General features: G+C 29.5%; 2 protein-coding genes across 12 annotated transcripts; one reads left to right on the top strand and one right to left on the bottom strand.

Moving 5' to 3' along the window:
• Positions 1–151: 151 nt before the first annotated feature.
• On the top strand, positions 152–7,011 carry LOC145201964 (uncharacterized). 3 transcript variants are annotated; one of them, XM_090081864.1, is made up of 2 exons: positions 152–381; positions 5,511–6,792. In XM_090081864.1, the coding sequence occupies exon 2, from the start codon at positions 5,669–5,671 to the stop codon at positions 6,275–6,277; it is 609 nt and encodes a 202-aa protein (XP_089937990.1). In that variant the 5' UTR covers positions 152–381; positions 5,511–5,668; the 3' UTR covers positions 6,278–6,792. The 3 variants fall into 3 exon arrangements, with proteins under 3 accessions (XP_089937990.1, XP_089937988.1, XP_089937989.1); XM_090081862.1 differs by lacking the exon at positions 152–381 and adding an exon at positions 5,032–5,186 and having other exon boundaries at positions 5,511–7,011; XM_090081863.1 differs by lacking the exon at positions 152–381 and adding an exon at positions 5,037–5,190.
• LOC145201957 (bone morphogenetic protein 1-like) lies at positions 6,741–27,717 on the bottom strand. Of its 9 annotated transcripts, none has more exons than XM_090081853.1 (16): positions 27,588–27,717; positions 19,614–19,804; positions 14,434–14,574; positions 13,558–13,681; positions 13,084–13,262; positions 11,851–12,069; positions 11,354–11,521; positions 11,104–11,235; positions 10,853–11,000; positions 10,434–10,729; positions 10,075–10,227; positions 9,258–9,710; positions 8,756–8,902; positions 8,229–8,469; positions 8,010–8,157; positions 6,741–7,246 (listed from the first exon to the last, which is right to left on the bottom strand). In XM_090081853.1, the coding sequence occupies exons 2-16, from the start codon at positions 19,750–19,752 to the stop codon at positions 7,235–7,237; spliced, it is 2,700 nt and encodes an 899-aa protein (XP_089937979.1). In that variant the 5' UTR covers positions 19,753–19,804; positions 27,588–27,717; the 3' UTR covers positions 6,741–7,234. The 9 variants fall into 9 exon arrangements, with proteins under 9 accessions (XP_089937979.1, XP_089937982.1, XP_089937980.1 ...); XM_090081856.1 differs by lacking the exon at positions 27,588–27,717 and adding an exon at positions 23,718–23,871; XM_090081854.1 differs by lacking the exon at positions 27,588–27,717 and adding an exon at positions 21,034–21,169.

Below are 27,717 nucleotides of genomic sequence, written 5' to 3'. Positions count from 1 at the left end.
TTTTAAACATCGTTTAACCAGATTAAAAAAAAAAAAAAAGACGCTGAAATTAAGTACTTAAAAATTCTCTTTACATCCTGCAAAATGTCCGCACATTTCTTTCTTAATACGTTCCAAACAATCGATATCTAGAAAAGTAAAACCAGATCTTATGCTTTGTAACGATACACTTAAGTATATGTTGATATCGTATCATTACCTCCATTAGAGCTAAAAGTATTTAGTGCTGATCAATGTAAAAGAGCGTCAACAGACATTTGAAATGAAAAAAGGTTATGACCTGTGCGAACTGAACAAAAAGTAGGAGAGCAGAACGTTATAGCTACGCAACTTTTGCCACGAGATAAAATCATATTCTCTACTCTTCATATTGTGAGGGAGGTGGGTTTTTTTTTTTTTTTTTTAATTATTTTTATTGTTATATTATGTTTTCTTCTTTTGCAGTAAAGGCGAAGGGGAATGGGAAGGGGAAGGGGAAGTTTGGGTTTAGTGTGTGTTGATTAGGTATATGGAGGTTGGGAACTAGGTTGATGGTCTGGGGAGTATTTGGTTAGGAAAGGGCTAGGTTAGGGAATAGTTTGGTAAGGAATGGGCAAGGTCTAATCGAAAAGGCTTAACTTACATTCGCCGTCCTCAGTATATTCTATAATACAAAACTCAACAAATGTTCAATTGATGTGTAATGGTTAGCACTCTTATATTTGTGTGACGTAAATCTAGTGGCGCGGATATGCTAAGGTGCGCAGTAAAGCATCAAACTTTTCAATAACAATATTTTACGCATATAGTAATAACAACAATAATATTAATAATCTAAATGCAAACAAAAGTGCTTACTACTGGTTCTTCTTCTCTTACTTATTTTTCTTAATAAATATTCTCAAATATTTCTCATCAATATATATGTTCTCTTAATATTAACTTGTACATATAACAATACATTAATTCTCATAATAACGCATATTGAAAGTTACTCAAATATTTTCTTACCAACTTTCCTCATAAAGTTCTCTTTTAAATTCTCCTTTAATTCTTCTCATAAGTTTCTTGTTAAATTTTCCATAAATTTTTTTCATAAATTTCTTATTAAATCTTCAAAACTCTTTTTCTCATAAATTCCTCTTTTAAATCTCTTAAAACTCTTTCTCTTAAAATTCTCTTTTAAATCTCTTCTTCAAAAACTCTTTCTCTTCTCCCAAAGACTTCACTTAAAAACTCTAATTCTTCTTCTCTTAACTCTCCCAATAAAAGCTCTCTTTAAAAACTGTCTTCCCAAAAAAACTGCAAGATTCTTTCTTTTTTTGAGCTTTTATAGTTCATTAGTTTACTTGACAGGTAAATAGGTCTCTGTATGTACGTCTTTTCTTAATGGTTATTTTTTTATTTTTTGCTTCATTAGTTTTCTCGTGTTTTATTTATACGACATGATGAATAAGTCTCTGTATGTACGTCTTTTCGTTGTTTTTAACTTTTCTCCCTCCTCACAATATTAAGTTTGGGTTGATTAAACAGTTTGTAAAAACGTTAGATAAAAAGGGTGATTGTTTTCAGTATACTTACAAAGCATTTTCAGGCTTATGCAACTAAAAGTAAAAATCGGACGTTTTTAATGGACCCTAGAGTTCGATAGTAATTAAAGATACCACTTTCTGTCCATCAATGTACGTAATTGAATTAGCAGCATGGCCTTCATATATAATGGCTGTAAAAAACTTTCTGGGTTAGCAGAAGCTAATAAGCTTCGAAGAGCATGTGAAAACCACGCTTGAGAATTTAAGAATTTTTGGAATAAATCATTAAGATCATTTCGTTGAAAATCGGGATGATGTCAGTAATGAACAAGGTGGAAGATTTCAACAGGAGATTAAAGAAATGGAGGAATGGTACCGAGCAAGATGGGATGTCAAAATGATGTTTAAATGTTGGAATTTGAAGCGCCACGTACTTGATTCGAGGAACTTTTTTTCTTTAAAATTTTACTTTTGTTTAATTTATTTTATCTTTTTGGACACAATTCTTATTACATTTCGTTTTTGAAATCCGCGTACTTGAATTTCCAACAAACACTTTTTATATTCTTTGCACTAAGATAAAAAAAAATGAGTTAGCCTTTGTTGACATTTTTCAGAAGTCAATTTATTTTTATTCTGCCATGATACTCCAGGTCTCCCATTAAAGTTGTTTAATTTAGTTTTATGTAAAAGGAAAAAGCCTCTATTTTGTCATATCGCATAATGGCAATACCTTTGGTTATGTCCTAATCGGTCATTCTGTTTATTTCCATGAAACCTATGGTGCTTGAGTTGAATTATCAGGGTTGAACTATCACAATTCTTCTCTGATCAAGGTGTTTGAAAAAAAATAAACATCAGGATTCTCTGATATGTAGTGAGTTCAAAAGAAATCCTTCATCTTTTCACGAAATGAAGAAGTAACCATGGCGAATATGGTTGTCATTTTGTGTCGAACTTCAGGTTGCATCTCTTACTTTATGTAGTTAGTGAAAAATATAAGAAATATTATTGTATTTGATGCTTTAAACCAGAGATGATAAACGGCAGAAATCTTCTCGCCTCCACGTTTCTTCCGCAGCTACTGGCGGCCGCTTCCCAAAACTTTTTTTACCTGCAAAACGTTCTGGCTTCCACCTCCGGTTACTTCTGCCTCCCATTTGGAGGCCACCGTTGAAATTTTGTTTTGGAAGCAGAACTTTTTGGAGGCCACCGCCAATCGGGAGGCAAAAGCCACTGGCGGCAGCCTTCAGAAGATATTTTGGAGGCAAGGTGATTTGGAAATTGCCTACAGTGGCTTTTGCCTCCCGATTGGCGGTGGCCTTCAAAACATTCTGCTTCCAAAAACAAATTCTGGCAGCTGCTGCCAATAGGGAGGCAGAAGCTACTGAAGGCGGTCTCTAAACCAACTTGCCTCCGAAATATCTTCTGACGGCGGCCGCCAGTGGCTTTCGCCTCCAAAAAAAGTCTGTCTTTCGGCAGAAAGTTACTTTGCCGCCGGGAGGCGTTATTAAATCTGCTTTAAACAAAGCCAAGAAATGGAATGGAACGAGCATAAAAACATTTTACCTGAACAGCATTTAGTTAAATTATATCCAAGTTTTTGGAATTATTTTTTCGAATGCTTTTTGACAGACGTCATCAGCTCGTGTCAAGTGTTTCCTTAACGCATTTATTGATATTAGTCTAAGTACAAATTTTTGAGCAAAAATTTTTAGTTCTTTAATAAGATTTTTGCTATTCTAAACGATCCCTTTGTATCTAAGTATTTGACTGTAAGTTAGACTTGACGAGTGCAAGGAATGAATTGTGTCATAGTGCAGAAGACCAATGGTGTTTGTCGATTTACTATAAACTGTTGTATAAAAATAAAAACTTTTACGAAGTAGATAAACTTGCTTGTTCTAAAGCAAATAATATCTCCTTAAAATAGACTAAAAACAAAACATCAGTTTCACAAAATAAATAACTTCCTATTCAAGTTATTACTTGGCTTGTAAAATAAGGAACAACTCTGCTCCGAATTCAACAATATTACTGGTTTACTTGCCGAGTCAGTTTAATAATACTAGCCAATGATGCTTCATTAAATCTTTTGCGCTTGTAAAAACTTAAAAGACAAGTGACATCAGTGGCTTCCTGTATTTAAAATTTTCAAATTATTAAAATTTTCATTTGAATTTTAAAATAACTTTAAAATAATTTGCGAAACCGCAAATTTTGTGATAAAAAGAAGTTTTGTAATTTTGCCGATAATTCAAACATAAATCTATTCATAACAAATCTACGCATCCTAACGAGTCTAAAGGTGAGTTTCTACTCATCCGTTTTTGCTACGGGAAAGGTAAAGGGATGGGAAAATTAATCTTTTGAGCATGCGCAGTGATTAATTTTCAAAATTAAATTAAAAACTGCGCACGCTCACGTGTTTAATTTTCCCTTCCCTTTCGCTTTCCCTCAGCAAAAATGGATGAGTGGAAACTCACCTTAATAATACTGACTTTTCGAAATCAAAACGCCAACTGCAACGTCAATCCACAAAGTATTGTTATGCGTATGCGTGTGCTCAGGGTAAATCCCTACTCGCGTTTTAAAGTTCTAGGCTGGACGTGAAAATTAAAGTTTTGGTGTTGTGTTGAAAACGCGAAGTAATTTTAAAAACGTTAACATTTTTCAAAGTTTTCACACGTTTTCATACCGTGACGTTTTCATAGTAACTTTCGTAACGATATTTTACTAAAAACAGCTACGACGACGACGACTTATAAAATCATAACTTTTACGTTCTCGTCGCAGTTGGCGTTTCGATTTCGTAAAGTCGGTAATGAAAGTCAAATCTACGCATCCTAACGAGTCTAATAATGTAAGTCAAATCAAAAAAAGTCCCTGGTCAAATCCCAAAACTTAAAAGTGGTTAAGAGGAACTGTGACCAAACTCAAACACACACAAAAACACTTTTTAAATTGGACTAAAAGTGTTTTAAAAAATTAGATATCTCATGTTAAAGATGATAATTAATAATGATAACAATGATAGTAATAATAATAATAATAATAATAATAATAATAATAATAATAATAATAATAATAATAATAATAATAATAATAATAATAATAATAATGATAATGATAATAATAATAATAATAATAATAATAATAATAATAATAATAATAATAATAATAATAATAATAATAATAATAATAATAATAATAATAATAATGATAATAATAATAATAATAATAATAATAATAATAATAATAATAATAATAATAATAATAATAATAATAATAATAATAATAATAATAATAATAACAATAATAATAATGATAATAATAAATAATATATTAATTTATCTCTAAATCTAGACATGTTGGAATATATTTTTTAAACCATATAACTGACATAATCATAATTTCGTAATGAATTACAGTATCAAAAATACTATTGGCTAGTATTATTTAACTGACTCGGCAAGTTAACCAATAATATTGTTGAATTCGGAGCAGAGTTGTTCCTTATTTTACTAACTGCCAACGTTGAAAAAAAAAATTGCGTTTCTGTTGCATCAGCCGTATTGATATCATTGAACGAGTTATCTATATATAAAGAAAGTAAAAGAATAAATTTCGTATTTGTGAAAGTAAAGGAGGCGTTGATGTAATGTAAAGTAAAAAGTAGGTTTGTATTCTACTCAGTAAAATTCTGTTTGTATTACTTAGTAAGGTTGTATGTTAAGAAATGTAAGTAAGCAAGTAGCTCTGGCTAATAGCTTTATTGCTCTATGACTATCTTTAAGTAAGTCATAAGTAGATAAATGTATTATATAAGTTTAACTCAACAATATCACTAAAAATTCAGTTATAGAAAGCACTAAGCCTATTTCCTAAAGTGTTATTGTAATTACTGTAGCTTCAGTGACTAAGTGTATAATTACCTGAGTTTCTATCTAAGTTTACATATATTTTTTTAACAGAGCTCTTTCTTGCATCATTTTTTAGGAGTTTCTTCTGTTAACTGTTCAAAACATAGAAGAAAGCACAGATGAGTTCTTTTGTAAACTGAATTATGAGATAATTAATTGACAAGCGTGATAGAATGCCACTCTCCTGGTGTGTGGTAACTTCAAAAAACTTTTATAAAATTGTATGGTAATAAAATGTCTATTGGCAACATGCCTGTACAAATTCAGCAAGAAGAAAGCTACATTACTGGTGACTTGTCTAAACTCAATGAATATATACTAAACAAGATAATAGGTAGAAAGAAAGTTCATTCTAACATTAGCGGACAAAAAGTTCAGCAGCAGCATTTTATGCAGTTGGTTAAAAGCATATCAAATATATCCAATAACCAAGCCATGCTTCTTCATACTGAAACAGATGTTTGTAACAAGTTTATGCTTTCAATTTCACCAAATGATGGTCCTTACTCTGGAGGTCGTTTTCTTTTCTTCTTCAAGCTTCCCTTGAATTATCCTAAGATGGCTCCTCGAGTACAATGTCAAGTGCATATTTATCATCCGAATATTGATGATGATGGTGAAGTTTGTATGAGTATATTAGATGATTGGTGTAACGATTCATATGATTTAGCAGATTGTGTTCAAGGTTTGCTGCATCTGTTCCATCATCCTAACTTAGAAGACCCCTTAAGCCCCTATTTTTCTCCTGATGAACTAGATAAAGCTGCATTTGAATCAAATGTTAAGTTGTCAATGAGTGGTGGCATGATAGATGGTGTTGCATTTGATAAAGTTTTATTATAACATAAAAACTATTTTTATGCTGTATCTTTAAATCTAAACTTATGTAAAATGAAGAGTTTTAAATAGTTTTTCAAATATTGGTCAAGTTTTTTTTCTTTTTTTTTTTTTCTTCAAAACTTTCACTTTTTATTTTAATGCTTTATTAAATTTACTCTAGGTAAAATATAATGTTTATATTTGAGAAATAATCTAATGAAAATACAATTTCAGTGTCAAACTCTGAATGACGCTGGTTTTAGATTACTTGAAGTGATTCTACGTTCTCAATAAAAGAATCAAAATGAATTTTTTTTCTCCAGTATTTAAAAACATTTTTCCTAATTTTACTATTATTTTTCCTTTGTAGCTCTTCACCAGAGATTTGTATTTCAATCAGTGATGATGAATTTTAAGTTTAAATGCTCTTACTCTTAATAGAGAGTTACCACCCATCGAAAAGCAAAGAAATATTATGAAGCTGGGATTTTACTTGTTTTACGTTTATTTTTCTTGAATAAAAATTATTTTCTTTTCAATTTGAACTCGTGCCTCGTAAACATGAAAAAAATAGACATCGTTACAATTTAAACAAATAAATACTATTCTTTTACATTTGATGCAACTCGTAAAATTTCTTGAACAGAAAAATCGTGTTATGCACATTTCATTAGAAATAAGTTATAGTATATATTGACAATGAAATACATCTAAATAAGTCTTTGTGTGAGGAATCCGACTATCCTTCAAAAATAAAATCCTAATTATCGGCAACTGTCGAGAACGACGGGCCATGTTTGTTCATCTACAGTTACGAAAGAATGTTCTTTCCACAACATGGCTTTTTTGATTTTCAAAGCTCCTATACATACATATATATCTTAGGATCATCTGAATTCATTCTCCAACTCAATTCAATTTAACAACTCTAAGGTTGTTCTTTCTTGAAAGATGCTCTCTGATATTCGCTCCACGAATTTTTTAGAAGAATTGCTGACAAAAAAAAACAGCTTATTAAACAACCCAATAAAATTAAGGTGGTACCAGGGTAAAGGCAATTTTTTAACAAAAAAATTGAAAACTATTAATAGACTTTAGCTTTTTTCTATTAATAATCAAAAAAAAAAATTTTGTGATGACGTCATTAATTATGCGCATAATTAGTGTTATTTTACCCCCAAAACTGCCTATTCTTTCATCTAATATAACAAACTCAAAAAGTGTCAAAAGTGTTTGAAATTTTGAACATGAATTCTTTAATGTATTTATAATGTTGTCTATGAAATAGAATTTTTTAAAACATTTTTAATTTTACCAGGTTGACATTTGAACTTTAAAATATAAAAATTAAGGGAAGTTTGGGACCCAAAGCATGATAAAAATGAGTTTTAAAAAAAAAATAAAAAAATTTTGCTTCATAGGCAACATTCCTAATATGTTCATCTTTAAACCTGCAAATTTTCAGCCCATTATATATTTTTTATAAAAAGTTTTTTTTTCTGAAAAATTGAGATTTTGCGAGAAAAAAAAGTAGTTGCTAAGATCGTTGCTAAGAAGCAAGAACCAAACTGCTTTTTAAAAAAAGGGCAAATTTGATTGAAATTAAGAAGATTTTTGACTTTTTGCAAAACGCACATTGAAATAGGTAGATGTAAGAATTTAAAACATTAATATTGGTATTTTTCAAAATTTTATCAAAAATAGCCTTTTTTTTACCCTGGTACCACCTTAAATCAAGAAGTTTCGGAAAACTCACCTTCTTTTTGCAAATGTAATTAAAATGATCGGAACAAGGATAGTCGTTCCATTTCCCGTTAGGCTTCATTACAGAGCAATCTTCATTCTTGAAATAACCTCCGTCATTTGGTTCGTCTCCATCCCAATTTGTAAAAGACACTGCTGAACTGAAAATAGAAGCAGTAGTTGGAACTATTTCTAAAATATTTCAGTTAAGAAAGAAAAAGTTAACACGTACTTGTCACTCCAAACCCAATCTCCTTCAGTTTTTTCATCAGTCATTCCCAACCATACGAAATTTCGATCGAGTAACTTATCTGTTAAAAAATTATGTTCTTCTTTGGTGGTTACACTTACTAAATTAGCCGTATTTGACAAACAGTCCTTATGGGCATCGTGCCAGCTGAAATAATTGCGAATAAGTATGTAACAAGCACCACCCTGTTTATCCAGAAAAAATGTCCAACCAGAAGGGCATGCTTAAATTATAAAAAGGTGAATTTAGAAGCATATCTTGATTTTTTTGAAATATAATATACACTATAATGTACACTGTTAAGTTTTAAAATAGTCTCCAAACAGCAAAAATAGAAATATGCTATATGACTTAATTTGAATTAAAAAATTGGTTTCAGAAAAAAAAAAGATATATTTTCAGAAAACAAATACGGTGCGCAATCTTACGAGAAGTTTTTCGTTAGCACAAAAATGTATATGTTGAATAAAAGTGAAACTCTGCAATATTTAAGGATAATCGAGTTTTACCTTTTGATAAAATTGAATTAGGAAGGATTGACGAAAAGAACTTTTTTTTCTCGTATGCCCGCCACGATAATTTAAAGCCGCTTTTCTCATTTGACGGACTTGACACGAACCGAATCCATGCTTTGTTAGTTCGAGTAACCAATGTCCCTAAAACATTATTCTCAAATTCAATAAGTTCTTTCTGATTTTATTCTTATCTATTTCTAATTTTATTCTTATCGGCTGAAGCGCTCCTTTTTGCTTTGTTTTTAGAAAATTTCCAAGACTTTTGAAGATATTTTTATGAGTTAAAAATGTGAGAGAAAAATTTCTTGTTTTCAGTTGAAAACAACAGACCTTTTTTAAAAAACAGTTGAAACAAAATTAATGACGCAAGATAAAAAGAAACAATTTCAAAAACACGCAATTTTTTTTTATACAACGGTTTCATCATGTTAGATAGCTACATTAAACAAAATCTTTCGAAAATTTTAAAATCTTATCTTTAAAAAGCCAATCTCACCTTTAACTGCATCATATCCACAAAAAAGGCCTATCTGATTGGAAGTTAGTCCCCAACCATCGTTCAATTCCAAATAATCATATTTGCAAGAGGGATGATATTCAAGATCAAAGCGAATAAATTTCATGTTAATGACGTAGCCATCAGGAACTTCAATTTTCCAAACGCAGTTCTTATCGGGTGGATATAACCGAGGAAAATTTGGAGAGGTTAAGGTTCCTTGGAGACCTTCCATTGCACCTCCACAATGCACAGATTTCTGTAATTCCCATGATGCACGGAACCCGGATTTGTTAACATCACCATCAGTGCTCATTCTTATCCATAGCTTGGAACTCACAGAAGCAATAGGAGGGGGGATTTCACTGCCACAAAAAATTCCTCGAAGTTTACCTTCAGGACCGTCATCTCGAATTTCAAGGTAATCAAATTTACAATGTTTGTCAGAGTGTTCTAAAAAAAAAAAGAAACAGCTCAGTTACACGAAGTTCAAGAATCATGAAGTTCTATCGTTACAACAGAATCTTTTTATGCTTCAAAAATGTTCTAAGCCACTCATTGGAAACTACTGTTTGACCAATCATAGTTTTCAACACCGTAAACCAAAGTGGTTGTATTTAGACCATAAAACTATACGAAAAAAACCACTATTTTTTCAAACTTCTACGTGGTTTAAGATGAAAAAGTCAAATAAAAACAATAAAGTTGGAGCAAGGTAATCTAGACACGGTTTAATGAAAATCAGTCCGAATAAAAAACCAATGCGGATGAAGAAATTTTTAAATACTGAAGCAAAAATATAATTGAAAAAACTTACTTTCTAAATCAAAGGCTTCTATTGTTAAAACTATTTGCTTTTGGTTTGTGCCTTCGATAACCCATACACAGTTTGTTGAACTTGGATAGTTGGAAGGGTAACTAGGTGAGTTAAATGCTCCTTTACTACCGATGAGAACTCCGCCACAAGAAGCTAAGCAACAAATTGTTATTGATAAAAGTATTGAAATATGTAATGCCAATCAATAAAGATTAACATTAAGATTAAAACCCAGGGAGAAAAAAAAATTAAAAGAAGTTCAACGGCAAATGAAATATAAGTGAAAACGATTGAAAATTAATATTCAATACACAATAGGCAAAAAGGTCAAAATTGAAGAAGCTAAGAAAAAAGATTACAGCAGGGTAGACCATTGCATGTCTCATCCTCAAAAGATCTTCCTTCACAAGGTGTTCCTCCATATTTAGGAGCTGGATTGTTGCATAAACGAAGCCTCCTCTTCAATCCTGATCCACAACTTTTACTACAAATAGTCCAAGGACTCCAACTGCTCCAACCACCATGAACTTTAGGAGTTTCTATGATTTCTGAATCGCCCATCATACACAGGAAGTTGTTGTCCCAGCCATCTTTTCCGTCTTTGGCAAACCATTGAAGACAAGGAAGATTTTTAATGGGTCCTTCATATGACCATCTGGGAAAAAAAAAACGAATTGCAGGTAAATTAAAACGAGTTGTTTTTTTTTTGCTAAGTTGAAAAAGAAAAAGGTTACTTTATCAATTTAAAATTGTTAACTTTTAAATAACTACTACTTACGTAAAATTGTAAGGAGCAACTTTGGGAATACAGAGAAAGTTGTCATGCCAGCGCTTCTGGTGGTCTTCTTGAGGTTCGAAAATTTGTGTACACTTCATACCGGTAATTGAACCCTGATCTGACCATCTCATATGTAAACTACGAAGCCCTTGTAAAGTAAGAAAAAAATCAAATTAGTTTATAGTATTTTGATTTTAGAAGAAAAACTATAGAAGAATGCAGAATAAGAATATAATGGAGAATAAGCTTGCCTTCGTTGCAGAAAGAGTAACTACTCCATGCCTGATAGTCAGCTCTCTCATATACAATAACACAATCAAATTGGTTATCACCCCTGGCATTTAATCGCCCAAATGAAAACTCGTCTGGAAAAATAGGCCAACCTAGAATTTAAAAGAAAAGTTTTAAATATTTTAATAGAGATGCTATTTACAAAAAAATAGATGAAACATCATATTAAAAAGATTTAAAGAAAAGCAAATTCCCAGAAAACTGATTTACTTGGACACTCTTGCAAGTTACAAACTTTCTTTTCAATTCTGGAACCTGAGCAGTGTTGTTTACCATCCTTTAGGGTTTTACAAACCCTGGTTCTTTCCTGTGTTCCACCATCACATGATTTATCACAATTAGTCCATTGAGACCATGGTGTCCATGTCATATTTTGTCCTATATAGAAAAATGTTTGAACTTTAAAATAAATTATTTGTTTAAGATAAGCTTCAAATTCACTGGGTTTTAAAGTAGCTGAAAAGCAGCATGAAAAATAAAACTGATGAAAAAGTCAATCCCTAATCCACCCAAATATTGTGCTGTTACAACAAGCAGCTTATTTATTCTTAATAAAAAAAAACCATGCTCGCTGCACCAAAAACTCTGAACAGTTTATGAGTCAAGAGTAATAAACCATTAATTCAAATCCATCATACTGATTGAATCCTTACAAAGTACCAGCAATTTTTAAGTGGTAATGTTTAAGAATCTTAAAGCGTACCTACCCTCCTCACATCTGTAAAGAAGTAAAGTTTGCTTTATATCCAGTTGACTAAGGCGATCATTGCCAAGAGCATATACTCCATTTTTCTTAGGTAATATTGTTGGAAGATTGTTTTTCGAAAACGCCTTCATCCCATAATGCATAATGCTGTAATAATCGTATTCCACTTTTAGTGAGTTGATTTGATGATGGGAGAACTTAACAAAAGCTTCCTTGTACACTATAAAGATTTACAATACAAATGATAGATAATAAAATACGCTTAATACTATAACATAAAAATATGGGGTTTCATTAGAAGATATTCCAGAAATTTTGATGGAAATTATTAGCTCATTGCAGGATATGATATAAACAAAGAAGTTTTTAAAATTAGCAAAAACTTCATTTTGCTTTTAATTTGTATATTGAAGGCGGAATCTAAATTTTAGTAATAGTTAAATGGATGATCAACAGATGCTTGGCAACCAAATACTTTTGTGCTAAATAGTAATTGTTACATATATTTAAAAATATCTACAACAACATATTACAAAATATCTATCCTATTAAACATTCATAGTGGTAAGAGATGCTAGTAGTTTCATTGAACACATTGCATGAGCTAAATTATTTGCACCCATTTAACCAGTAAACAGTTCATTTCATTTAGGCATGAAAATAGTTGTTGTCCAACGTTAAATATAGATAATCTACAAACTGTAAAAGTGTTAACTTATTAATGGTAAGTACTAATTGCACTAGTACAAACAACCTGTTTATTGATCCCTTCCCAAATTAGCTACAAATAGAGTTAGGAGGTTGACACACCCTTTTAGTTAGAGAAGCTTAGGAAGAGGGACTATTTCCAGGCTGAGTTTTAACAAACCTTCATTTAGAAAACAGATGCATGCAACATTACTTGTATGCAGCTTTTTTCTAAATGAAGGTTGAATAAAACTTTTTATGTAATCATGTAAAAAATTTTTTGTATGATTACATTTAATTTTGTTGCATTTTAATCAGTGGTAATGTTTTTAGTTATTTTGGGTTGTTAAGATAAGAATACAACTTTTTGCTGACATAAAATTTGAGTTTCTTGTGTCTCAAGAACCAATAAGGAAATAATCCAAATAAATTCTGTGATAAATAATGAGAACAGTTACTATATTATCCTAAATAAACTAAATTTTTACTAAACTAATATTTAAAACATTATTCATAAAACTTTTTTTGCTAGTAATATACAACTTACTACCATCTTTTATATTTTCTGTTTTTACAGCAATATAATCATCACGATCTGGTCGGTTTTGTTCATGCCAAAAGCCAATGACATGACCAATTTCGTGAATAATAACACTCTTAAACATACAACCATCACCAAGCGATACTACTTGTTTTCCTCCTATCTTGCCAACATCAGAATTACACCTTCAAAACAAATCTGATTGATTAAATGCGTTTAAAAAGTAATTGTAATAAGCCAATTTAAAAATAATTATTTCATTCAAACATTTTAAAAATTCAAATTGTTATTATTGACTTAAATGCATAACAACTTTAATTTTTTCAATTGTTTTTTTTTTTTTTAGTGAGCAAATTATTATCAAATAATTTTTTCCTAAATAGCTGCAATAAGTCATTACAGAAAAACCTTTAGTTTAGCATTTAAATAGACAAACACAAAAAATACTTTTCACTAATTGATAAAGAGAAAAAGACTAACCCGATACCAATAGCAAATTCAACAAAGTCATCTTCATTTGTTCTTTTGATAAACCTAATGCAGGTAGCTTTCTCCCATTCTGTGATGGCTAGTTGAATAGTTTTTTGGGCTGATTCCATATGAACTAAAAATGAGGTAAAAATTTGACACATGTATATTTTAAAAAGTATTCATCTAATCTTTATAAAAGATGGACAGACAGAGAGACAGACTGAAAGAGATGACCTTCACAGCACAAGTCTTACAAAGATGTCAATTACACTGCAAACCTTCTCAATGTGTACAAACATTTCTTACATTTATGAATTATTGATTAACATTTATATACTACTTTAAATCATTTTTAGTAGTCAATTTATAAAAGTTCCATCTCATTAAAAAACAGACTTTGGAAGTGACACTCCAGAAACCAACTTTTTAATATAAGCTTATTTGAAACAATTTCTTAGGGAACACATTATTGTGGCCTGTGCAATTCCAATTAAATATTTACAAAGTTAAAAAAAAAAAAAGAAAAAAAAAACTGATATAATACACATGTTATTGCCAACATTTACTACCTTGATTTTTTTTATTAGTGAAACTTGATAATACCCAATAGGTTCAATCATGTTCAATTAAAGTTGCCAGATATAACAACATGCAAAGCAACATGCTGGCAGTCTACTATATGTTTACTAAGAAAAATTAGAAAAATTTCTTTAGCTTAAAAGCTGGATTGTAAAATACTCTAACTTAAGTTTTCAATGTTTAAACCTTATAAAAATGGTATTTTGGCAATATAATACTTAAAATTCTCTTTGATTCTTAGCTTTGCTCTTAAATGGCATCAAAAACCCTTAAGCATGCAGTTTTATCTGAGGTTATAAAACTTACCTAAGCTTTCACCAAATGTGTAGGGGATAATGCCACCAGGCCATAATCTTTCTTTATAGCTAACTGCTGCATCAAATTGATTTTTATTTGAATTAGTTAACTTAACTGGATGATGCTTGATGTCAAACTCAAGTATTTTGCCTAAAATAAATTTTTTTTTTTGCATCAAATTATTGTAAACAACAAACACAAAAATGAAACTTAAGACTTTATATGCTCAAGAATGCTAATTTTGAGAAAAATACATATTATATTTGAATAAATTTGTGCAAATACATTTTGTATGAAAGCATAAATTTCTCTGATATGATACTTTAATTGCATCATTTGAATTTCTAAATGTGTGCCAACAAATCAGGACCACTGCCGTTATAAACAGCTTTTTGCATAAATACACTGAAAAAAAAAATATTTCTTTAAACAGTAATTGAGTGCTAATACTAAAATTTGTTTGGCATAGTTCTAAGTACTAACTGTTGTTATGTATCACAAAAAATTGTATAAGCACAATTTCAGGGTAACAGAATACTGTATTAGCAGGTACAACCCATGACTATACAGTTTTCTGTTACACTGTTTAGTTTGGTACTTCATCAGTCAACAGCTATAAGAATGCTGATGGTTTAAAAAAAAAAAAAAATATTGCTCTAGTTTTTTAGTTGATGGCAGAACATTTCCAAAATCTTATAGATTGAAAATTTACTTTATAATTTTGTTTAAGAAACAGCAACAATACACTAGTAGTAAAATCCAGATCTCTCTCATGATTACTCACACTAAACTTTCTTTTTATGTACATCTGGAGGAAAATTTACAGTAAAATAAGTGCAATATTTTTCTCTCAACTTATAAAAATTTTAATAGAAGTGGTGTTTCCATTTACTTTTGCGAAAAAGCAGGAATGTTTCAAATGTAAATTTTAAAAGATCTATCTGTCGTCAAAGTTTAAAATTAATTATTATTTTTAAAATAAAAAATTATTTAAATCTTAAAAAAGGGGTAGTAACAATACTACAGCTATTGTTGTAATTTTTTTTTACCAAACCAAAAAACCAATTTTTAGTTGCTTTCTCTTAACAATTTTCCTCTTATATAGCAGACCATTAGCGGAAATAATACGTTGGGCAGTAGCTTTTAAAGTTTTAATTTTTTAATAATGAAGACATAATTTTTATTCAAATATCAAGTCCCTACTTTTTTTCTTTATTACCAGATTTAGGAACATTAAATCAATTATATAACAACGGAATTTAACAAAGTTTTAAATCCAATCAATTTTTGAAACTTCTGTTCAATCAAAAATATTTTCGCCTGCAATCGAATTCCGAAACTTTCAAGATATTGCCCTTGTTTAGTAGATAATCAAAGAAAAAAAAATTTACGTCAATCAAGTTTTAAGTGAAAAAAATGGCCTTGTCAAAAAAATGTTTTGAAAGAAATGACTTTAAACAATGGAAAAATTTTCGTAGCCTAACTTTAAATATCATCTCGAAACCCACGACGAGCCCACGACGTGTGACGAGCCGTTTCTCATCTTCAGTTTATTTTCGTGCTGTCCGATAGCGTACTAACATTGACCTCAATAGTATTTAAGATATTAATATTGACATCAGTTATAAATAAGCAATTTATAGTGAGTAATTAAAAGTATCCATAGTAAAAAGTTACAAGCTTCAAACTCTTGTTTAGTATCGTTTGAAATAGTTGGTTGCAAATTAACAAATATTGTAAGTTCTAAAGGTGATTTATTTTCTCATGCAAGACCACTAGTAGCAGAAACTTAGAAATTGAAAAAACCAAATCGAAACAAGGAGTTATAAAGTATCAGGAGTATTTGAAGTTGTCCGATGATTTTAACTGCAATAGATGAACATCTTATTCTATGATTGATTCGAAAAAATCTTTGAGTTTGTCGTCCTTGCTTTCTAAGCAATGTGAATTGTTGAATGACCTTACTGGTAGTTAATCAACAGTAAAACGTTACGACAATGGCTCGAAAGCTACTGAAAAAAATTTGACTTTCTAATGAGCAAAACAAAAAAAATACGAAAAAAAAAACATTGGCATTAAAATAATAAATAGTAGAATGTAATTTTCAGTGATAAAATGAATATTGAAGTAGATAACCGTAAAAATTAGGCTGAATGATCAAATGAATACTGCTTAAAAGGTTCAACAATGACCGAATCTGTTAGAGTTAAGTAAGACCGTTCAGAAGCCTAAAAAAGTGTTGTACCGTTGTCACTTATGCAACATGTTTAAGTTACAAGATTATAGGAATTTTTTGTACAAAAAGAAACAAATACAGACATAACATGTAAGAGGTAACACTTTTGCAACTGCTCGAGTGCTTGGTCATATACAGACATAACATGTAAGAGGTAACACTTTTGCAACTGCTCGAATGCTTGGTCATATACAGACATAACATGTAAGAGGTAACACTTTTGCAACTGCTCGAGTGCTTGGTCAAAACCAGTTAAGCCAAAATTTTTTTAAATTAGATTTTGACTCATTAAAATATTGGATTTTTTAATCATATATTTTTACTAAAATAGTAATAAACTAATTTAATGCAAAGCAGATATTCAAACAAATAGATTTAAAAAGAATTTATGAATATTAAACATCCTGAAAACTTGATGCTTCTGATTTAAACACCTTTTTATAAAGCACCCGAGCAAAAGTTTTTTTGTCAAATAGCTACGTCAGTAATCATTTTACCTTTGTACAACTTTGATATTTTGTAAAGTAAGTTATGATTAACGAAAAATAGATTTTAATAGAATATACTGTCCTTACGGTCAACTTGTAGTCCACTTTGAAACCGAAAGGTTGAGATCGAACTGAAGTTCCAGGTTCCGAAACGCCAAACCGGATCTCAGGTTTCAAGATTTCGGCTTGGAAATTTTGGATTTACGAAACAAAATGAGATTAACCTAATAAATTGTATTATAAATCATAGAAACAAAAAAAATAACTTCTATCGCGCAACAAACTTCATCCTTTCAATTCACTTACTCGATAAACTTTTTTCTTACTCAACTTTCTCACACAATAGTAAATTTCATTCAGCTTTTAAAACAACTGCAACTTCTTATAGGAGAGCTGTCACTAAGGTGTGCTCTGGTATTAGGTTTGAAGAATGTTTGTCTAATTTTTGCTATCAAAAAAAGAATAGTTCCTAAAAAATGTCCCTTAAGCTAGTACAAAAACAAATCTATTTTTCTAAATATTTATCTAATCAAACAAATCTGAATGATATTTCAAAAGGAATGGGGTTTGTGACTATCGTTCGATATGAGCGCCATTACTTTCAAGTTGAAAGCAATCGATAAAAGACAGAAGCACTGTGCTATAACATAGACAGATAGCTGTCACTATCATAGCCCCGGTTTCGATAAAAAATGGAGGAACTTTTTTGCCGGAAAGACCTATGCACACTCACAACTTTGGTGAATTAAATGAATTTTTGGCACGACTGCTAGGATTCGTGTCACTCCAAATGAACAAATGAAGGCATTTTTGGTGCAAACAATTCCATCTAGACGGAAATACGGCTCATTTGCCAACAGAACTTTGTCTAGATTATCTGACATGGTTTTCCTAAACCATGCAGCGAATCCTTTCCGTTTTGCATAGTCGTCTGGTTCCAATTTTTAGCGCGATGATATGCAAATTTAATAACCCTACCCAATAATAATGAAGATAAAATAGAATTTGCTCACTATATATGTATGTAGTATGTATGTATGTATGTATGTATGTATGTATGTATGTATGTATGTATGTATGTATGTATGTATGTATGTATGTATGTATGTATGTATGTATGTATGTATGTATGTATGTATGTATGTATGTATGTATGTATGTATGTATGTATGTATGTATGTATGTATGTATGTATGTATGTATGTATGTATGTATGTATGTATGTATGTATGTATGTATGTATGTATGTATGTATGTATGTATGTATGTATGTATATTACCTAGGTTTAGTCTTTGTAGTGACTAGTACACTCTGTGTTTTAAAAGTTTTTTTTCTGGAATGCAAAATACTTTATCAACTTTCTATGTCCGATAAAGAAACTTTTCTGCCCTAAGGAAATTTTCCCGACTGAAGATTGGCCTATATGCTTCACTCTTTTAAAACACAGCTGACATTTAGAGAATTTGCTGTTGTGTCAATTAATGTAGAATATTAATCATTGTAAATGTATTTTAATTATAAATTCTTGTTTTATCTGCAGCATTTTCATCGAGTAATTTTTATATAAGAGGTTTTAAAACGAATTATAAATTTCCTTTTTGATTTCTCCTTTAAACGCAGTATAACGTTTTCAAATTGCATCATAAAACCGCTCTTCTTTCTCCGTTCTTCTACATCTTCCCTCTCTAAAACTGTATCTCTGGAATCCTTGACCAACCCTTCATTTAAATAAATTGCCCCCCTGTGTCCCATCAATCCATCTAGCCCGTCTTCCTCCTTCATTCTTAAAGAATTAATGTCTATAGCACTGGTTAAATTATGCTGTATTGTTATATTAAACCTTATTATTATTAAATTTTTAATCTATTATATCATTACAAACAATATTTATCAACTATATTTATCAATGTTAAAGCCGATTATTACTAATGATTTGTTTTATGCATCATTAAATGAGCCATTAAATGAGTCATTAAATGTGATTAGTTTAATAAAATGTTTAAAATTAAAATTAAAGACATCAAAACTTGCAACGTCAAAAATTTAAAAAAATGAATTTTCTTTTAAATAAGAATTGATAATGCGCAGCTTCCACTACTGTTGGCTCCACAGCTGTGGAGTCCTCTCACTATGTGAAGGTCATAGGAAAGTTGCTTCATCTACCTTCCCGTAAATCTAACTCTGACTCTTACGACAGTTTGATTTAGAGTTGGGTTTAGAGCGAGGCAATAATAGTGATTGATTCCCAAAACATCCGAATGAGGAGCCCCAGTCTGCAAAATAACGTAGTCCGTTGTTTTGTAGATTAGGGCTCGTAAATTCGTGAGCTTTTACAAGCAATCTTTCTTAAGTGCCGTTGCAGCACCATGCCATATTTAGTTTAATACCGTTGTGTTTAGCTTAAATATGGCATGGTGCTTCAACAGTTATCATTAAAGTTCACTAAAACAAACATTGTTCTCACCTATTTTACTTGAACCATTTTTAAGATAGGCGTTTGAGTTTGCGTTTTCGATCAATTGCCATGCTGGCACTGCAGCATAAATATTTTGAATGTAAACGAATAACAGCATCAATTTCTTGAGGAGCATCATAAATTTCATGCGTTTCTTGTGCTGTTTGTGTTTTTAAATTGTGAAAGAAATTTTATTTACCCTAAAAACAATAAAATGTTGTTTCTTTAATCAATAACGAAATTTTAAAACAAAATTGTCAATATGAGTTCATCCCAGAGAGAGCTGAAAAGCATCACGGAAACTCCATCACTCTTAATGACTTTAACGAAGTAAAAGATTCGATTTACACAAAATATTTCTCAAAAACATTTGTATAAGTCGAGTCTGTTAGTTTGTTAATACAAAGTTGCACTAATTGACACATAAGTTGTACTGACACATAAAGCTCTCAAATATATTTAAATACCTTATTTTCTTGAAAAAGAAAATGCGAAGCGGTTTCTATTAAGGATTGCTGGGTAGCAACGTTTTTCTCCGATAACGGTTTTAAAAAATTCGATTGTATATTGACGGATAGAAACCACTCTCTCATTTTTTTTTTAAGAAAATGCGGTGGTCACTTCCCTAGACCGATCTTGTTTTTTAAAGTCGTTGTGATATGATCAGATTTAAAAAGTGTGATCAACTCAAAAAAAAAACATTTCTTTTTTTCAATTTACTCAGCTTGCGTTAAATTCAGGCGGAGAAAAGGGATAAAGCTTTTTTGATCTAATTAACAAAACTTAAATTAAACTGAATTATATTGAAAAGAAAACAAGATTGCAAAAAGTCAAATTAAACTTTTAAATACTAATTATCTTAGTAAATTATTTTGAATAATGGATGCTGGTGCGTTAATAACATTAAGTTAATTAACAAGAAAAGAAGCGCAAACGAGTTCTAAGATTGCGAATGAGGAGTAAATGGTAATCCGATTGTTTTTAAACGATATAGGGTCTTTAAAATAGAGAATAAGAGATACATTTCAAATATATTTTTACTTGTTTTTAGGACAAATATAACTTCAAACTTCGCTTATTCTTGCGATACTAATTTGTATGACTCAAATTTGACTGATACTAAAATATTTTTAGCCGCTGCTTAGTTAAGCATAGATTAATCCCTTCAGAGATTACAATGTCATGATCAAAATGATCTTCTTCCACTTTCATTTGGATTTAAAGAAAAATTTTTTGTAAAGTTCTTTTCTCTTTTTTGGAAAGCAAGAAAATGTAGCATTTGAATGTACATTTTGACCCGCTTTGAAAATGACTTAGCATTTTCTAAAAAGTTGCTGATATTTCTTCACGTTTTAGATTTAAATCCGTTTTATTCCACCATTTTAGTTGACTTAAAGCAAGTAACTCTCTGTAAAAAAAGATTACATACCTTAACTAGTAATGACAGTTATTGTCATAAATTGCAGCATAAAGTAGAATAAAAATATCTTAGCTGATTAATTTCTTTCAAAAAAACCAATGCAACGGTTTCTCTTGAAAGTTTTGGATGTTCTGAAGGCTAAACAGTAAGGTAAACTGCAATTAATCCGATTACATGTTTGATAAACTCTCGTAATCCTCAATAAAATAACAGAACATTAAATCAACCTCGTTTTAGTTTTATTTATAGAGGAACATGCTCAGAAAAATTTCATGTAAAAATATTTCTAAACACATTTTACCAAATTGCTTAAAAAATGATTTGAAAATCATCCATAACGACTTCACTAGATGACGAGCCCCCAGTAATTCGTTTATACTATTTAAATATATTACTTTTTTACAAATCTTTTGAAGTCAATATGATAATATGCGAATTAATCGCTTTCTATTATCAAACAGAATTAGACAATCAAATAAATTGCCTAAAATATTAAAATGTTATAATATTCGGATTGATCGACCATTCGGTATATAAATTTTGTTATTAATTTAAATATTTTAATACCAAATATCACTTAGAAAAAAATTCATAGCCAAACGAAACTTGATCACGTCAAACAATTCGTTGAAATTCCGCGCTATGTAAATAAAGTTCAAGGCCGACCATACGTTTTCTAACCTTTGGTAAAACTGTTTGGTTTCATACAAAAAACATGCTGGAATTTCCAAGTGGAAACCGTCCTCTTGCTGTAGCGAACAATTATTTGACAATGAAAGTTTAGTAATAAATAATCGAATCAGCCCATTCAACACTTATAGATTAATGGATTTGTTTATAAAAAACATTATAAGTCAAAGCAATTGAAAATAAGATATCTAAAATATGTATCGACATAAAACTAAGTAATAAACAGAATCACTCTTCCAAGTCTTTAAAATTGATCAATTAAAAAAAACAAAAAATCACCGAAAAAACAAGCCACTTCAATACTTTAGGAACCGTTATTCCGAAACAATCGAATAAACAACTGAATAACAAAGTTGAAGCATCAATTAAATTCAAAAAAATCTTAAGTGAATTACAGAGTTTTTATTAGTTGTATTTTTTATCTAGTGAATTTTTGTGTTAAGTTTATAAATCTGCAAAACAAAAATATTGACATATAATATTATTAAAGTTTATAAGCCTTTGTCCGTCATATAATAATATCGATAAGCAGTGATCATGTAATTCTATTTAAAGTAAATAAATGGAGTGTTTAAAACATCACTTAAATACTTCAGTATAATGGCTTCTAATAGCTTTACATTGTAAAAAAAAAATACTTAAACTTTGCTTACCTCAAGCTGATGTAGAGACACTATTTTGTTGGTTTCCATTAAGTTCGTCGACGGCTTAATGTACTTAGTCGAAAGAAGAATTTAAAACATCAGGGCAGCCCCCTCACTTGTCGTTTTTATTTTTTGTTTTTTTTTTTTTTCATCATTGAGAAAAAGCTAGTTTTGGTGTTTGAAGACTACGATAGTCTTTAACGTGAAACATTTTTAAACAACTCAATATGCCAAATTACGGTTGTTTTTCGCCTATATTTTTTCAAAAGTATTAAATAAGCATCAGTACACGATAAAAAGGATGCAATTACGAAAATTTGAAAAATTTAACATCCATGGTTTTTCTCATGTAAGTTTTAATTAGAAAGCGATGAAAGTTACCGTGAACTTTTATGCATTCATTTAACATATATCATTTGTGTATTGGATTTTGTTAAAATAAATTTATGACGTAAGTCTTTCTGATTATATCAGCATCAAAGCGCATGGGTTTCTAAAAACACCTAACATTAATGTACACCTGTTGTTGCATTTCTAGCAAGGATGTTTCCCGCAATATTTTAATGGGAAGTTGAAGATGAAAAGACAAAACTTAGTTTTGTTAATAATTTAGTAAAATTTAAATTAAATTTTTGTAACTTCCAAATTATTGTAACTTTGTGTAACTTCCAAAGTTAAATACTAAATAAAGAAAACAAAAAGAGTTTTTAAATTCCTTCTAAGGATATTTTTTTCTTATGTAAATGCACTGACTATATAAAACTCTAAAATATAAATATAATAAAAATAAAACTATAAAATGTAAATATAATAAAAATAACGTGATAAAATATTCATTTAGGATTTTAAGATTAATTTAAGACTAATTTAAAGTTCATTTAGGATTTTAACGAATTTTATACTAAATTAAACGTTGAAATAAGATTCTTAAAAGTTAAAAAAAACTAAAATATTTTGTTCATCTTAAATTTTCTGGTTCAAGCAAAGAAGGAAATACAGCAATTTGTTTTAAACTCAGAGCAAAAATATACAGCACTTTGTTTTAAACTCAGAACTCTAGTTTGAATGAAAACGAGTTGAAAATTTATTGTTCACAAAAGTGAATTTAAAATTAAAACAATTTTGAGTAAACTTAATTACTGATAATTGAAAATCTAAGCTTCGTGATAAGAAAAACGCTCACTAACTCAACTGCTCTTCAACAAAAAATGATTTAGGATTTATCCATTTACGAAATTATCCATTTACGATCCATTTACGAAAAATTTTTCTCAATATCAATTACAGTTATTGCCTACGCATGCGATGAGTATTCTTTTCCGAAATTCCCAAAAAAAAGCGAAAAAACTATTATCTTACCTTGAAAGCAACCAAAAACGCTAACTACAAATATCATTACAAATCACTACATATTACCATTTTACAAATTTTTACTGAAAAATTATTTTGAAGAGACTTGGTTAAGTGAAACATGATACGGAAAAAAAGTACAACGCGCAAAGTACATAACGACAAAACAAAAGCGACAAAAATAAACCATTTGATAGAATGCAATCAAGTTCATGCTTTAAGCTTAATTATAAAAATAAGTAAAGTCACGCAGCGATAAGAGATCCATTAAGCTTTTTTATATAGTCAATAAGCAGACGAGCCCACTTTTATACATTTAAATATATCTTTTATATATGCTTTATATGTTGAATAAATATTTATGGATGCTTTCTGTGGTTACAATTTATGTTTGCTGTTAATAGATCAAATAAAATGACTATAAAATCTATCAATAATATCAACGGAGATGGAGTGTCCCCTGGGTATGTATTGTTTTACATTTTACAAACTATTTATCGTTTAAATTCTATTTCCGTTTGAGAACTGTGGATTGTTATCCCTGCAATTAACCAGTGATTTTCTTATTTTAAAAAATTTATTTTCATGACCGACTCATCTTAGGAATTATATATAAAAGTATATAAATTTTTCTGTATAAAGTCTTTTCTAACTATTTCCAAAGCAAGCTTGAATATTTAAACTTGTGTTCGGCTCCCGAGATTTTGTTTTTAAAGTTAAAATTAAATTTATCTTTAGTTCTTTTTGTGCAAAAATATCTTTCTTTTTCTTTACTTTCCTTTAGTCTCTAAAGCTTCCTTTGTTTGGGTTAGAATCCTATGTGATCTCTAACAGCAAGTTTTGGTCTTAATTCGATAAAGTATTTACATTTGCTTCAAAACCAAACTATTAGCCAAACAAAAGAAAGTGGAATCTTTTACTTTAACGGTTCTATTTCTTGGTCAAAACTTATGCTAGAACATTTTAAGATAAATGTTTCTGGTGATACATTTGATACTTTAAAGCTAATTCCCAGTCTTCACTTTCCACAGCTTCAAAATGCCATTCTTGATGTCATAATTTTGGAATGTTACAAACTTATACTAATTAGTCTTAAACTTATTCAAATGACGGTTTAATAATTAAAACCAAAGATTTTATTTTAAAAGATTTTTTTTCTTTTTTTAATCTTTTAAAATAAAATCAAACAATCCATTAAACTTGTACCTTGTCTTTCAGAAAGAATTGTAAAAATATTTAAAAAATTGTTCTTAAAGGATTTTTACGTCTTTAATTCTTGGAGATTTCTAATCTTGGTTAATAATTTCGGCTATCTTATAACTCTTTCCATTTTATACAACGTACTTATAAGGGCCGCCAAAGGGTTGTCGAAAGATTTTACTAAAAAGAAGGACTATAAGAATGTACCAACCGTACGTACGCAAAATTTAAATTAGTTTAATCAGGGTCCAATATACAGTACATCAGAACAATATTATAACAATTTCTTTATAATTTATCTTAAAATTTCAAGTACAGAGAAATGCATGTTAAAGACAGGTGACTTCTAAATACAGAGTTGTCAAACACAAAAGGATTTACATATTTTTTTGGCATTGAATGAAAATTTTTTGGCATTGAATGAAAGTTTTTTGGCGTTGAATGAAAATTTTTAATCAAAAATGATAAAATTAACATTTCTTAAAGTCATTGAGGTAACAAATTTTCCTCCTTCGTTTTGATGGTTAGGCCCTGATTTAAATTGATCCAAAATTCTATAATTATCAAAATAATTGTACAAGTTAAGACATAATTAAGTTATAAGAAATTATATTTCTTATTTCTTCTATCTTAAAGTCGTTTTATTGTGAAGCCCTCTGATGGTTTTTCTTAAAGCAACTGAACCAAAATCCAAGCTTAATACTTGGTATTTGGTTTCTATGTTAATTTTATCGTGAGACAATATTGTTGATATTATTATATTATTATTACTTTAGTAATAATAACAATAATGATAATAATAATGATAATAATAATAATAATAATAATAATAATAATAATAATAATAATAATAATAATAATAATAATAATAATAATAATAATAACAATAATAATAATAATAATAATAATGATAATAATAATAATAATAATAATAATAATAATAATAATAATAATAATAATAATAATAATAGTAATAATAATAATAATAACAATAATAATAATAATAATAATAATAATAATAATAATAACAATAATAATAATAACAATAATAATAATAATAATAATAATAATAATAATAATAATAATAATAATAATAATAGTAATAATAATAATAATAATAATAACAATAATAACAACAACAACAACAACAACAACAACAATAATAGTAATAGTATCTGAATTTATCTTAAATATCTCATATAGAACTTAGCATGTTACATTTGTTTAAGATTTCCGCTTTTTTTTGAAATCACGCCAAAGCCGATTGACTAAATTTCAACATCGAGTCAACATCGAGTCAGTCGAAATAAAGGATTTATACCTCATACGGCTCCATTTTTTTATTTTAAAAAATGACGCTTTTATTTTGGTTAGATCATTAAAAGTCATTTGACCAATCTTAGAATATAAAACACTCTTCTCAATATTACGTTTTAATGCTAGAACATTTTAACAGGTTGGTGTTTAGACCATAGAAAGCAAGTTCTTACAACCTTTTCATTCCCAGATTTAGCGTTAAGTATCCTTTGATTGTGTGTTGTTTACCAAATTACAATTAGCAACCTTTTAGATGGCTTTTTTTTAAAAAATAAACAGAGGGGCGTGATCCTACGTAATAAATTCAACTTTCTTCGAACAGAATTTTTTTTTCCATAAATATTTATTGTAGTTTGTATGGATGAAGTTTATTTAGTTTTAATTTCAATGTTATGGATTTGCTCTAAGCCTCTAATTTGTTGCATTTCGAGATTATTTGGTTACACCAACTTAAAGTAAATTTTACTACACTAATTAAATATTGGCATTTTTATCTTTATTCAAAGAAGTTTTTGCTAATACTCAAACTCTTACACAAACTTTTTTGCTATTCCAAATTTATATGTAATTTTTATCACATTGTTGTTAAAAACCATGCAAAGAAGGGTTTTGATGATATTATGTCAAGAAGAGGGTGGTACTGTATGCGCAAGAGATGACTGTATGGAATACAGTCATCTCTTGCGCAGGTTACTGAATTAAAATTTTTTGAAGCTGTTAGAGTTTAAGAAGGCAATTACAAAAAGATACTGATCTAGTGTTACATAACAAACTTCAGCTTCAGTTCTTTTGGAAAAAGTGTTTTAGTTTAGACATGCAGAGAAGAGTGATAAGAGTCCGGAGGATCTGGGATGGAGCGTTATATCTATAACTTTTGGTTTTGTAAAACCATTTTACATAATGTCGTTAACTTTGACTCTACAACCTATCTGATATCATCTATCCGGCTGGTGCCCTAGAGCATTGTTACGACCTTTGCTTACAGCCGTTATATTTGTATTTAATTTTTTTAAAAATCAAATACAGAAATGTAACTTTTTAGTTAAGATTTTGGTAATGAAGAGGATTTAATTCACATTCTTGTATCTAGTTTAAAACTAATATAAAAGTGAACGAGGTTTATGAAGGTGAATTCTAATATAGATTTGTTATATTCGCTGCCCAGGTTCTCTTTATGCTATTTGGTTAGCTAAGGGTCTTTTTAGATTCCTGACCTTTTTTCACAAGCAGACCTTTCCCTACACCTTCCTTCTGATGCAGAGTTTTTATTCACTTTTATTAAATATTCTTATTCCTTTTTACCTGTCTGTCAAACCTAAACTGATTTAACTTCGATTAACAAAAAAATTGACAGTAAAGTACCTTTTACTCTGAACCTTTACTCATGAACCCAATTTCAAACGTGTGACTCAGAGGATTGCAAACAAAAGTAGTTTGTACAAAGATGCTTTGTTGAATTTTGCTGTATTTCCTAGCATAGGCTTAGAAAAAA

The sequence above is a fragment of the Hydra viridissima genome, unplaced genomic scaffold (genome assembly GCF_058129835.1).
Source record: "Hydra viridissima isolate aposymbiotic clone 2 unplaced genomic scaffold, HvirCarnegie_v1 scaffold_3, whole genome shotgun sequence".
In the NCBI taxonomy this organism is placed as follows: Eukaryota; Metazoa; Cnidaria; class Hydrozoa; order Anthoathecata; family Hydridae; genus Hydra; species Hydra viridissima.
The sequence above is the reverse complement of the archived record's forward strand: the minus strand, read 5'-3'. Positions and strand labels throughout refer to the sequence as shown.

Coding starts and splice junctions, on each gene's coding strand:
- LOC145201964 (XM_090081862.1), top strand. CDS start 5,669: ATGTCTATTGGCAACATGCCTGTACAAATTCAGCAAGAAGAAAGCTAC.
- LOC145201957 (XM_090081853.1), bottom strand. CDS start 19,752: ATGAAATTTATGATGCTCCTCAAGAAATTGATGCTGTTATTCGTTTAC. Junction 14,575..19,613: donor AAATGGTTCAAGTAAAATAG/GTGAGAACAATG, acceptor AATTTATTTTAG/GCAAAATACTTGAGTTTGAC. Junction 9,711..10,074: donor AGAAGCCTTTGATTTAGAAA/GTAAGTTTTTTC, acceptor TTTTTTTTTTAG/AACACTCTGACAAACATTGT.